At 37.1% G+C, this 13,935-nt stretch overlaps 1 protein-coding gene across 6 annotated transcripts in view; it reads right to left on the bottom strand.

Annotated features, from left to right (window-relative positions):
* Positions 1-13,935, bottom strand: part of marchf5 (membrane-associated ring finger (C3HC4) 5) — a 63,449-nt gene that overhangs the window by 39,644 nt on the left and 9,870 nt on the right. For all 6 annotated transcript variants that reach the window (XR_011345511.1, XR_011345510.1, XM_069900521.1 and 3 more), the window contains one exon: positions 6,731-6,933. Coding sequence is in view for 4 of the 6 variants with exons in the window: in XM_069900521.1 (XP_069756622.1) it covers positions 6,731-6,933 (203 nt within the window). In the remaining 2 variants the exon portion in view is untranslated. The remainder of the gene's footprint in view (positions 1-6,730; positions 6,934-13,935) is intronic.

The following is a 13,935-nucleotide window of genomic DNA, read 5'->3' as shown; positions in this document are numbered from 1 at the left end:
GATCATTCCACCCACAACAACTGACATCAATACAATTGATTTTGATGCAGTGAATAACAAGTTTATTTGCCTAATTCAATGAGTTTTCCCGAAAAGGAGTGGCTTTGGGAAACAACTTCTCTAGTTCAGCTGTAATTAAATCTATACATTATAGTTATCAGTTAGGTGCAAACACAAATCGTAACAGTCAAGTACTAGAAGACCATTGCTCGGTTGCTGGTAAGCTTAAAAAAAATCCACGAGGGCACTTTTCCCTTACTTTCTAAGAATTTGAGTAATCTATGACCACTCATTTGGAGGTTTGACAGCAGAGTAGCTAAAGTTGAAATTTTACCCACCGCTCCCTCAAAAAGTCAAATTTGAGACTAGCTTCAGGCAAAGATCAACATAAAGGAACATTCCAACTTCATTTGTAGAGACGATATGGGGAACTCCTCCAAGAATATAAAGAAAACAAGTGGTTTGCAGCTTTTGCAACCTCAAAATCTTATTGTGCAGGCTAGCTCATAATACACATCTCCATAAGAAGGATTGGTTTTTGGGTATGTGGGCATCATAATTAAGATCAGAATTTATTGCTAAGAAAGTGATGGTGAACCACTGTATCCCCCAGAAATGAATATGTTCCAAAAGAGGCCCTGAGAATCCTTCCTGCCATTCAATTGGATCAAGGCAGGGCATTGTCGTCCCCCCCAAAATGTGGAGAGAAAGTGGGTAATGCTGATGTTCAACTTGAACATGGCATTGTACACCAACCAGTGAAAATCCATATCCAGGTATAAGTGATTAGGAAAGCAAATGAGCAAAATGGAGCGCCTCAGCAGCATGGAGAGATATGGAGTCAGAGTTTTGGGTCAGGACCCTTCCCCTCCCCACCCAAACAAACAGATCTAAAATGCAAACTCTCCATTTCCCTGGAGATGCTGTCTGAGACATGTTGAATCTCTTTAGTTTTTCCTTGTTTGCACAAAATTGTATCATCTGCAGTTGTGCTTCTCGAGAAAAATAAATTATACTTTTAATAAAATCAATGATGCAAACCTTTTCAATAAGAGAATTTAAATATTGGAGTGAGGAAGTCTTATTCTAATTGTTGATGAGACTATGCCTTATCAAAACCCTAAACCCTGGCAGCTTATTCCAGATTTCAGTCACTTCTTGGCAAAAAATATTAGCCCTTCAGATCCCCCTTTAAACATTCTCCTTCTCCTCAAACATATGTCCACTAGTTTTAGAAAGCATGTAAAAAAAACAGATTCTGACCATCAACTTCTTTCATATTTCTATAATGTCTCCTCTCAGCCATCTAAGCTCCCCAGATACACGAGCCCTTCAATATTATTACAATTTGCATTAATCTACGTTAACTGCAATACTGCTGTACATCTTGCATACACACACCTTTCCCAGTTTAGTGCAACTGGGCCAATTGTAAACTTGAAAATTCCAAGATTATCTGACATAAAAATACTATGCTTAAAAAAAGATACAATTTCTGATGGGGGAGGGGGGGGCGGGGAAGGTCCATCCTTATAAATGCTTGCAAAAATGGAAGCATGTCAAGTGCAATGGCATTTAACTGAAATAATATTGGTTTGAAACACATGGCTTTCCTTTGCTTCGTGCAAAGGGTGTGGGATCTGCTTGCATATGTGAACTCCATGGCCTTGAAACTACCCAATAAGTAAACGAATCTCAGTCAAGTGAATCCCAAAACAGAAGGCAGTTCTTCACACAAGTATGAACAAACTAGAATAGCATTCAGTTACACAAGCTCAAAAAGCACCAGTGTTTCAGTCACTTCTGGCTGAGGGCACTAAAAATATCAGAACCAGACTATTTTTCTTCCAAAACATCTACATTACCTTAGGTTTTAAATAAATTTGCTGTTAACAGAAAGTATGTTATAATAAAAACAATTAATTTTATCAGTGATTAAACAAATATGCAAACGGTTGTATATTTCTTATTTTTTCAAGTTACTTTCTGGAACAAGTATAATCAGCTTTTAAGAATCATAGTTATTTGCCTGGAGCAGACAGAATCAAGGTATTTATGGAGCAAAGCTTTAGATCTTTGACCTTGAATATGATGTTACTAACAAACTGGTTTAAAAGAGCACAAATGTTTTTTTTTTAAATCTGTTCAGCTGCAGCAATTAAGAATTTTAGTGTCATATACTATGATTTTTTAAAGTAATGAATAAATAAATACAATTTATCCAGGATACTCAGGATTTACATCAATAACTTCAAATTACAAAATTTCTAAAATTGCAAAGTCTGACATCTTTGCAGCTATATTGAAAATGATATTGGCAACCATTGATGAAAAAGGTGCAGCTCTGATTTCATGAGAAGGGCAGCAAAAAAAAAAAAAGCAGATTTGAAGAGTGCTGCCAAGAACAAAATCATTTTTTTCTTTTCATTTTATGCCAAAACTAAACACTTTAGTACATGCATGTGCTAATAGCTACTCATTACAAGATCAACCATGCTATTTGACGATTTCAAATGGACCATCGTTAACCAAGTACAACCCAAGACACAGCACAAAATTTACAGGAAGTTGATCTTTAAGATTACATCAAAATTTAAATTATCCGTGAGGTAAATTCATTATGATCCACATAAATAACGAAAAACTGGAAAATAATATCACAATTCCTTTTGGAATGTAGAAACTGCCATGGTCACTTTATAATGTTGTATTCCAATTTGCCACAGTATAGCAACTGGAAAGAAATACTGCATATTTTGATGTACAAGTTTACTGGTGTACATGTCAAACCCCATTTTTCAGCTTAATTTTATAGGTTTTATGGTATACCCCCTTTTTTGGTCTGTCTGGGCCTCCCCATTTTTTTTTTTTTTTTTTTTTTTTTATAAACACCCCAAGCACAAATAACAAAGCTGTAAATTAAGTTAACAAAAACTCAGCCTACCAGGCAGGAGCAGTGATGGCAACCTCAGGGTCCCAAGTAGGAATCAGTGAATTTAAGATCTCAAAAGTTTATCCATTTGAAATTAATTTACTTTTTAAAAAAAGTTTCATGACTACTTATACAGAGAAATATACAGTACATAACTTGTAGGTTGACTTTGAATAAAAGTTTAGAAAAAAAATAAGGACGTTAAGAAACTACATAGCAATTCAAATTTGAATAAAAATCTTAAACAAGGTCACACCTATTAACTACTCTCATAAATTGGCAGTCATACAAGAAATGGAGGATGCTATAATGAAGAGATGCGAATGCAAAGAAGTGATCAAAATACAGAGGCATACTTTTTGGGATATTTGCTAAAATTATGGAACAATCTGATGAAGTGACATTGTGCTCAAAGTCAATGGAAACCCAACTTGAGCAAACGCAAAAACCATCTAGAATTAGATTATGGAGAAGGCTGCTGAAGCACAAGTTTTGTTAATCAGATACCACTGCCTCAAAGCAAAAAGTGTGCATGTTGGGTAAAGAGTAAGAAAAAAAGGATACCCCCTGTGCAGGAGAGAACAGGGCAAAGTGAGAAATGGACTGCAAACATTTAAAAAAAAAAGGAAAATGTAGATTTACCTGATAATCTCATGCAGAACAAAAGGAAAAATTTACAGGTAGGCAGCAGATCAGCGGAAGGGCTCAGCAGCTGAGAGATCCACACTGGCTGCTCACCGGAACCAGGATTCAGATTTAGGATTCAAGAGCGTACTGAGAGCAAGAAGGGCCTCACTAGCGGAGGTTTGGATCTGGAGTTTGGGCTGCTGATGGACCAACCGGACAGAATCTGTGCAGTCGCAGAGGCTGCAGGAGTGCTGGATGCAAATCCACAGACACTCAGTGTCCTGAAGGGACTCTTGCTTCTTCTCTCATACTGCAAGGGGAACTGGGCTTCACTAATGGCAACTCTGCCTTACAAGCGGCAGAAGGCTATTTCATATATTACATGTTCTATGCTATTGAATGACAATAAAGGAATCTTGAAAATGTGAAGATTCCTTTCAGTTGAAAAATTTACCAAGTCATTAATCCAGCCTTCTAGATTACGAGACAAATAATACAATTTCTGAACATACAATTCCTTGCCTTTAATAATAACCTCTGATTGACCAACCTTAATTTTATTTTGAGGATTCAACTAATAGGTATACAGCCATCTTCAAAAAAAATTCTGTAAAATGCAACATAATAGGCCGTTACATAAAAGGCACAAGTTGGATTTACAGTATATTAAACACGAGTAAAAAGACAAGACAGCAATAGAAATAAATAGACTTTAAGGTTAGAAGATGCTATTCATAGGCCATAATTGACCTAGATGGAAAGACTAAGAATCCAAGAATGTGCAAGTGGAAAGAGGCAGGTTAAAATCAGATACTATTGTTAGTTAATAAAACAGAAATGCAACACAACACGAAATTGCCACTTGTTTGCCAGAACTGGGGAAGGCAGAGAAGATGGTGGGAAAAATGTGAAGTTATTCATCATGATTTTTTTTTTTAAAATAAGAAAAAGAGTTTTGGTATTCTGAGTGGTTTATGTATGAAAATTCATAAACATTAAAATATTCTGTTGATCTTTAACTAAAGGGAATCATTATACAAAATTAAAGTTCAACTTGAATTGAACAGAGCTTGGCTAAGACCATGCATGTTGTGCTCCACATAGTTTGGTCTCCTTGCAAAAAGGATATTGCCAAAGAGGTGGTCCACTGCAAATTTACAAGATCGTAAACAGAAAAATCAATGTACAGACGAGATTATAAAAGCAAATGATCTGCCAAACAATAACTACATTAAACTGCAAGCTCGGAAACAGTTATGTCAACAAACTTAGTCAGATAAAACATCAGATAATCTAGTACAATCAGATTTAGCGATCACACCAATGGATTGGTGCCAATTAAATTGCAATAAATAACAAGTGTAACAATATCGCCTTCAGATAGATCGATACATTTACTTCTCAATTCTCGGGTAATCACCACAAATGTAATTTTTGGACAAAATACAATCCAAAGTAATACTGATTTTCTTTAAAGCATCAAATAGGAACTGAATGAATTTTAATCTAAAAACAAGGATATTCAAAAGTCTAAGATCATTAAATGATTGATTTATTAAAAAGCACTTGAAGACAAATTTAGTTGATTCCAAAAGGTGATCAGAGATTTTGCCAGACCACAAACCACGTTCATTTTAGTCATAAAAACAGAAGGTTTAGTTTCTGAAATAGAGAATTTACCAAAAGAAGCAACACACGTGAAAACTGCAACATTGAGCTGACCCTATAAATTCATCCCTAAAGCTATGCATGGCAGATCTCTGTCCCAGCAATTTGCTTTTATAATTTTCTGATTTACTAGAGAATTCTCCATCTTAGAGCTATGTGGCTCAGTTGGAGTACATTTTATGCAATGCTAAGAATCCTAAGCCCTCTGAGATGGAGTTGGAAAAAGAGACAAGGCACAGGTGTAATTGTGATCATAACAGAGAGCAGAATAGGCTTTAGGTGCCATATGTACATGTATTGGGCCAACTTTGAAGAATTGAGGTATGGAACATACAGTTTTGGACCATCACAAAAATTCAGAATTGACAAACTTGGGAATTGTCCACTACAATGGACCAAAGATGCTTACTAATCTACTCCAGGACCAGCCATGGAACAAGGGATCGATCCACTGGGTGATGGTAGACAAGTAGCAAGATTGAAAACCTGTTGCAAATTTTATTGCAAGATGGAACAAACTTGAGGATATATGCAGCCTACTCCATCTTTTATTTTAGCAATTCACATTCTTTAAACCAACTTTGTAATTTCAGAAATAAAAACAGATGTTGAATTTCAAAATACCAAAAGAGAAAATGCTGGTTTAAAATTATCAGAGCAGGAAGCATCTGTGGGATGAGAAACGGTTAATGTTTCAGGTTGCAAATTTTTCAGAGTAAATAAAGCCAGTTCTGATGAAGGGTCTTTGACCTGAAACATTTACTTTTTCCAGCATTTTCACTTTTCATTTGTAATTTGGTTCAAGTTCACAGGAACCATCAATATGCTTTGAGTGCAGTTTAATGTAGGTTTAAAAACAGTAAATTAGGTAAAAACAATAATTGACTGGTTAGTCATTACACCAGGGCTTCCCAAACTTTTTAGCCCACAGAATCCTTTTGGGGAGCACTTGGAAATAGCAGAACCCCAATCGTAAATTACAATTTAAAAGACCTGGTATAATATACACAAGCATAGTAAGAAAATAAATAAACTCACCAGTAGCAGACCTGCCCCCCTTCCCTGGGCCACACCCCCCCCCCCCACCAAGGTTTCCCAAATCTTGTATGGGTCCCCATCTCCCCCCCATCTCATCTTCTCTCCTCCTCTCCAAAACAAATTGAATTAAAGACAAAAGTAATCTAAAGAAAAACAGGGAGATCATTATTGGTCCCTGCCATTTATTCCACAGAACCTCTGGGAACTAGTTTGAGAAATGCTGCATTACATGATTAGAACACAAAACATATAAATAACAAGTTACCATCCAATAATTCTTATTGAATTGTAAATCAGAATGGTGTCGTGAAAATGGCAGATGAGATGGATGAAAATCTACAAATTTTAAAAACGGGATTAAAGCTTCTTTTGATAATAAAATCTCTTTCCTAATGTCAGCTTCAACAAAAAAACAAATCAACTATTATCATTAGTTTGCAGTGGAGAAAGATTTAGTTACCTTACCTAATTTCGGAAAGACAATCAAGTATTCAGCATTGCACTGCGGACATGCCACTCTGGCTGTACTGTTGCCCCTTTGCTTCTCATCTACCCAACGTTGCAGGCAAGCTTGATGAACCCACTTAGTAGAACCCCTGCATTTGCAGGGTCGAACCCATTCTGCTGTCCGGTCATCTTCATCTGTAGCAAAACACACCCAACAACTCCTGAAACAAAAAAAATTCTTACATCAAACTTGAGCAAAACGAAGAGTTAAGAGAAAAAAAAAAATCAGTGACCAGAAAATTATTTTAAAGTATGGAAAACACAAAATCACCATCTTCCAAATAAAATTTAAAATGTGCCAATGGTCTAAAGGAGCATTATCATAACATTATAATCTTTATTTATTATCCTTTCCACACCACTACATATAAAATGGACAAATATTTATGGTATTTGTTCAGCATTCATCATTTGGTTCACAAATCTGTCTTCATATGACATTTTTTATGAATTAAGATTTTAATCACAAAGTATTCATTAAATCTGCTGGATTCAGGAGATTTATTAGAGATTCATTATTTGGAACGTTCTTAAAGATGACCTGTGGACGAGTCCCAACAAGTCCCATGGCGCCAGAAGTAAAACTAATCCTGGAAAGATCTATATAACAAAAAAAAGTTGGGATAATCCTTCTTTATTATATCCCGCTTTCAGACAGGCCGGAGTTGATGTAAGAAAAAGACGATTCACTTGTGTGTATACTACATGGTGCCACTTCAATCCAAGAGCTGCCAGTTTTGCCAAATTTTCCACTTTCTTGCACTGAATAAAATAGTGAACTGGATAAATAACTAGACCAGTACTCAGATAAACTGAAATAGGAAAACCCCACAAGGAGAAACCTCGAGCAAAGATTTTTATGGTAACTTGAGCCCCTTTTCTAGACAGGTCCACAATTTGCAATCAAAATCACCAATGTATTTTTCTCCCACGAAGCCAAGCCAAAGAAGAAGACATTCACATACAAGGGTGAAAAAGACAGCATTTAAGCAGCTCATCCCACTTTTATTTTTGCAGGATATCTAGTGCAAAATTTACATTTTATTGCTGTAGTCTTCTCAATTATCCAGCAACAGGTTGTATCTGTTTTTTAGTGCAATAATCATGATTAAAAATGTTCATAACACATCATGATATCCGAGATCTTGAAATATGAATTATACAGATTATGAACATATCCAAATAACACTGTGTTTGCCAAGAAGTCTCCAACATGAACCCTCCAACTATAGTTGTGACACCTCAATAGGAATGCTCAAATTTGCTGCCCACTTCAATGCCAGAAATAATGAACAAAATTGATTCTTTTCAATGATTAGAACAGTACTGTTCGCAGATTTATAGCGATGCAATTCTCAACTCTCCATTTTAGATTTACCGAAAGAATAATGTGCAACTCCAAAGTTGCACATTATTTCAATACACTTCAGAATATCTATTAAAATTTATTGCCAATAAAATTATAAACAGCCTCTGAGCTTTTAAAATGCACAACTGCAATTATAATGACAAAGTATTTAAGTACAAACACTAAAAATAAACAGTACCACTCGATCTATGGGCATTCCCCAAACATTGAAATATAATCAGTGCTTTCCCATTTGTAAGAACGCAAGTTCTCAGTGACAATAAAATTATGACAATGTGATACAATAAGGACAAATACAATCCAGGACACAAAAGAGAACTTCTTTCCTTCATATTCCGAGGATTTGGCTTAATATCTCATCTGAAAATCATCACCTTCAACAGTACTCTCTCTTCACTGTTGATCTCGATTTTGTGCTGAAGATTCATGAATTTTTTATTCTGTACCAGCCTTAAAGGGAAATATCTATTTAAATATGTTAATCAACAAAACTACTGGTGCCTACTATTCTCAAGCCCAACTTTGTACGAGAATATTATTTATTAATCACATTAAAAAGAAAAATCAATATACAAACTTGTCAACTCAAAAGTTAAATTTTTTGAATGTAAAAAACTAGGTTAACTAATTACACTCGAGTAAAAACATTAAATTAGATCAAGTTAAAGGATTTTATTGCTTAATGTAAAGCAAAGCTTGTGACAAATCCCAAAATGATTTACGAGTATCAATTTCCTAATTTTACTTGGTTCCTGTACATAGCACGATTCAAAAGAAAAACTCAGAAAATTTGTCCGCTAAGGTCATTTGATTACTGTATTTTAAAAATTATAAACTGCACTGAAGATTACGAAAAGATTCCAAATTAAAATACAATTCACCACACCCCATGGGCAATATCAACAAAGTCTATTTACACAAAGCATTTTCAAAAGATTCTAACAGAGATTTGCTGGAACCCTGTTTTGCCCTAAACTAAAAGATGGTATTATTTTGTTCCTTGCTGGAGCAAGTTTCCCAAAAAATATCAGTATAGCTATAATCTCTTATAAATCCAAAGAGCACAGTCGAATCATACAAGTTCAATTCTTATAGCTGAGAGGATACCTGATAACAGTCCAAATATCATTATGGCTTTACATTGGAAATTGATGAATGGTTCAAGTACCAATGGATACAGATTCAAACTGATGTGGGAAATAGGTGATCAATGGTGGGAGGGGATTATTTTTAATGCAGTGATAATGGTCTGAAACCCTTTCCCAAAATGACGCCGAAAACAAAATCAGAATCACAGGGCTTTTTGAAAGAAAAGTAATTTGTAGCTCAATGGAGGATTGAGAGCAGAAATTGAATAAGGTTGAATAGATCAACAGGGAGCAGCCAGCTGGGGGGTCTCCTTCCATGCCAAAGCAATTCTATGATTACGGTCGAGTCAGTTATATTTAATTAAATTTTACTCTTTGAAAAGAGAAGCACATTGGGAGAAAAACAGTTACTGTGGCGCTTGCAGGAGCTGAAGGAAATCACCGCTACCACACCGAAGGTCGTTAACCACTGTTTTTTATTCAAATTCAGCGCACCCCTTTAAGGGCGGCATGAGCTCAGTCACCTGGTGCATTGTGACGCCATAATCGCTGCCCAGGGCGAGCGCTGGAGGGGATGCTGGAGTCAGAGAGAAACCTCTGACGACGCCATTTCCCCATGGCTGCTCTGCCACGTGGCGATACAAGCGGGGCCGGTTTGCCATAAGGATGTGCGCTGCCACATTACATTATTAAATAAAAAGTATAGAAAAGCAATAACACTGAATTTTCCTGCAACTTCTTGGGTTGATTTATTATACCTACCCATAAATAATAAATAACCTGCTTTAATTGACATGAACTAGTTTTGCTCCTAGGAAAGTGGATATTCTAACAACTAATACAATTTCCACCAAAGCAGTAAATAATATTTTTTGGAAATGTTCATTCCACTTGTAAACCAAATGTGATTTTACTTTTGTTCACTAGCTTATAAGACACATCTTTGTAAATAGGAAACAATTCATTGAAGCTGATCAATTTTCATGAGGGCTGAATTTTTTTTTGTAGTAAACTTACTCCCTCCCCCTCCCTCACCCCAGCTATTAATCACCAGCAAAAAACCGATGTTTTCAGACAAATGATTCAATCTTTGTGCTTTGAGAGTGAAGTGACAACCAAAGAGAGAAATTGATAATAAATTACAAAAATTCAAAACCATTGCCATCTGCATTTTCACTTATCCAACTATTACCTTTGTTTTTGGGCCATGTTATCCTGAATGTCATCTCACTGCAGAGACATAAACATGCATAATATCCACATTCTGAAAGCAAACACACAACTAAGTTCTTAAAGAGGAAGGGAATCAAGGGTTACAGCAAGAAGTAAAAATGGGGTTGAAAAGGATAGTACATTCAATGTGCTGAATGGCCTATTTTCACTCCCATGTTTTTTTTTTGACACCAGAACATGCATAGCCAAAAGTGGCCTCTCACTCATGCTCAATGGTGATGCAAAATCTCTGCCAAAGCCCTTGCAATTTCTTCCAGAGTTTTCCCATAAAGTCCTATGATACACTTGATCAAGTCCTGGGGATTTATCTACCTTGGTGCATTTTAAGCACATTCACTTCTGTAACACAGAACCTTTTCAAGACATTGCTATTTACTGGGTTTCATCATCTGAAGTTCATTGGCCTAGAAGACGACTTTCGGATTGGTAAATACAAATGAGAAATACTCATTTAGGATCTCTCCCATCTCCTGTGGCTCCATGCACAGATGACTTTTAAATAATCCTTCTTACTCTTTTTGCCTTTCATACACTGGCAGAATCTTTTAGGTTCACCTTCATCTTGTCAGCCAGAGTCATCTCATTCCCTCCTTGATCTTAATTTTTCCTTAAGTGGGCTTCTGCATCAGGACAAGAAAAACAACGCGTGGTTAACTTGGCCTGGCATCAGACTTCACTCCATCGAGGACATCTACAGGAGGTGGGGTCTTAAAACAAAAGCAGCCCCCATCTTTAAAGACCCTCTCCACACAGGCCATGCTACTATCAGGAAAAAGGAATAGGAGCTCAAAGACGAGCACTCAGCAGCACAAGGACAGCTTCCCCCCAGCACCAATAACCAAGCTATTGGTGGCAATCCCCTCCACCATTTTGAGACATGCCCAATGCACCCTTACCACTTGTACCTCTCCCCTCCTTTCTTTGAGATTATTTCTAATATACATTCATCTTTAAATATTAACATATTAAAAAACATATCTCCCCCCCCCCTTGTATTCCTATACAAGCTTAATTATTTCCCTTTGTCCCTGGAAGATTTATGAGGACTTTGATAGATAGAGAACTCTGCCCATAACATTGATGGGCAGAGTTAGCTGTGTCAGAATGAAGGTGATCGGTTACCCATTTCATAGTCACAGGGCTTTTTTTAAAAAAAAGACTCTCAACGAATGTGTCAGGACGTTCCTGTGGATCAGGTGTATTGAGGATTGTTACAAGCAAAGGCAGCTCATGTCTTTCGAGCAAATGAGGAACAAATAAGATTTGTCTAATAGAACATTCTGCTATCTGCAAACAAGATCTTTAAGGGAAAAATTAGAACCATTATGACCCTACCAAGATGCAATAACGTGGAGATTCTAATTCAACTAGCGAATGTGTGTAAATTTATCTCAAAGATGTATTACCTATTCCAAAGTGAGCGCCCAAATCTGGGCTTACACAGGTCAAGGGAGAGATGGGAGTCAGACTTGGATACAATGATCAATGAAGAGTGGTGGCAGGACTTGTGTCTGGACAGCGTGACTGAAGTCATCAGTGCCAGATAGAGGACGGTGCAATACAATTTCTTGCACGAGTTGTACCTCACACCCAAAGATTACACAAATCAAAGCCAGAAATTTCAGAAATGTGCTTTATGTGTGGTGTGGTGGTTGGAACTTTTATCCACTCCACCTGGCTATGATAAGGCAAGATCTTTCTGGGAAGATCTGGGAGACATTCTTAAAAAAATTACAGAAGTGGATTTTCCACAGGATCCAGAAGTGTACCTTCTGGGAAACATTGGTGATGCGAGTTTTAGACTGTTCAAATACCAAATTCGCATTCATGACGGTCACCTTGGCGGAGGCTAGGAAGAGCATAGCCCAACTAAATACCACAGGATGGAATGTGGAAATGCATAGTTGCATTCCCCTGGAGAAAATAGCATACAATCTAAGGATGAAACATGACACATTTGTTAAGGTGTGGCAACCTTACTTGAATATATTGGCACCCAGATTGATTTGTTCCCCACGTTTGAAATAGGGGTACTATAGAAATCCATCCCAGAAGGGAAATGAATATGATCAAATAAGTGGAGCATGGCACAGGCAGTGTTTCTTTCAGTTTAGTTTTGAGTTTCTTTACTTTCTTTTAAATTTAATTGTATCAATGTAATTTAATTGACTGTACTTTCAGTTGTATGAAGATGGGGAGGTGGAATAAATACAGATTGTTACATCAATGTTATCAAAGATTACATGGTTTGTTTGAATTTTACAAGCCTATGAAAATTAAAATATTAAAGTACATCTCAGCCAGGGTTCGCAAACCTTGTCAGCCTTGCTATTACAGAGCCAGCGATCCAAGTTCAAATTCAGTGCTGTTTGTAAGGAGTTTGTAAGTTCTCCCAGTGTCTGTTGCATGGGACAGTGCTCAGGTTTCCTCTCACCCTTCAAAATATACAGGGGTTGCATGTAAATTGGGGCATTTGGGTGGCAAGGCCTCATGGCCAGAAGGCCCTGTTACCATGCTGTATGACCAAATTAAAAATTAAACAACACAACTGTTGCAGACTTAAACTCAAATAATGAGACAACAGAATTCAGGAAGATGAGAATCAATGGCACGGTGAAAGAACAGCCACCACTCCATCAACGTCAGCAAATTGAAAGAACTGGTCATTGACTTGAGGAAACTGGTGGAGCACATGGTGATATGGGTGGAAAGCCTCAAGGTTTCAGGGACAAATAGCACCAACTTGTCCTGATCCAACCACATTGAATTACTTTCTTCGCCATAATGTCAATGTCTTAGGAGCCTCAGGAAATTCAACAGGTCATTTCAGCCCACGTGTCTGTGCTGCCCAGTCTACACCTGATTAACCAACACCCCAGGTATGTTCCGAACAGTGGGAGGAAACCAGAGCCCCCGGGGGAAACCCACACAGACTTGGGGAATCCAGACAACATGGAATTTGAACTCTGGTCCCGATTGCTGGCACTGTAAAGGCATTGCGCTAACTGATAGACCAACTGCTTCTTCAGTGACCCTTAATTTTTATAGATTTTATAAATTATGAATTTTTGTGACAAATTCATCACAGCTTAGAAAGTGAACTGCTCTGCCCAAGACCACAAGAAATATCTGGAGCTATCAACTCAGCTCAGGCCATTGCAAACAAAACTCCCTTCTGATAACTCTCTATACCTCCTGATGTCTGTCTCAGAAAAAGACACACCCCAACCTGGTCACACTCTTTTCCCCCATCTGTCAGATAGGAGATGCACATATTTGAAAACACAAATTTCCAGGTTCAAGAATAGTTGATCTTGCTGCCAAGGTAGTTACAACTACAGATCCTGTCAAAATGAACATACTAAAAATCAGATTTGGAAGAACACCAATCTTCAAAGCTAGTAGTGCCAGTAGATCCAGAAGATGGATGGTTGAGAAAGATTGTATCTGCTTTACTTCCCTATAAAAAGTGA

Source organism: Narcine bancroftii, chromosome 10 (genome assembly GCF_036971445.1).
Source record: "Narcine bancroftii isolate sNarBan1 chromosome 10, sNarBan1.hap1, whole genome shotgun sequence".
In the NCBI taxonomy this organism is placed as follows: domain Eukaryota; kingdom Metazoa; phylum Chordata; class Chondrichthyes; order Torpediniformes; family Narcinidae; genus Narcine; species Narcine bancroftii.
Note: the sequence above shows the minus strand (reverse complement) of the source record. Positions and strands in the feature narration are given on the sequence as shown.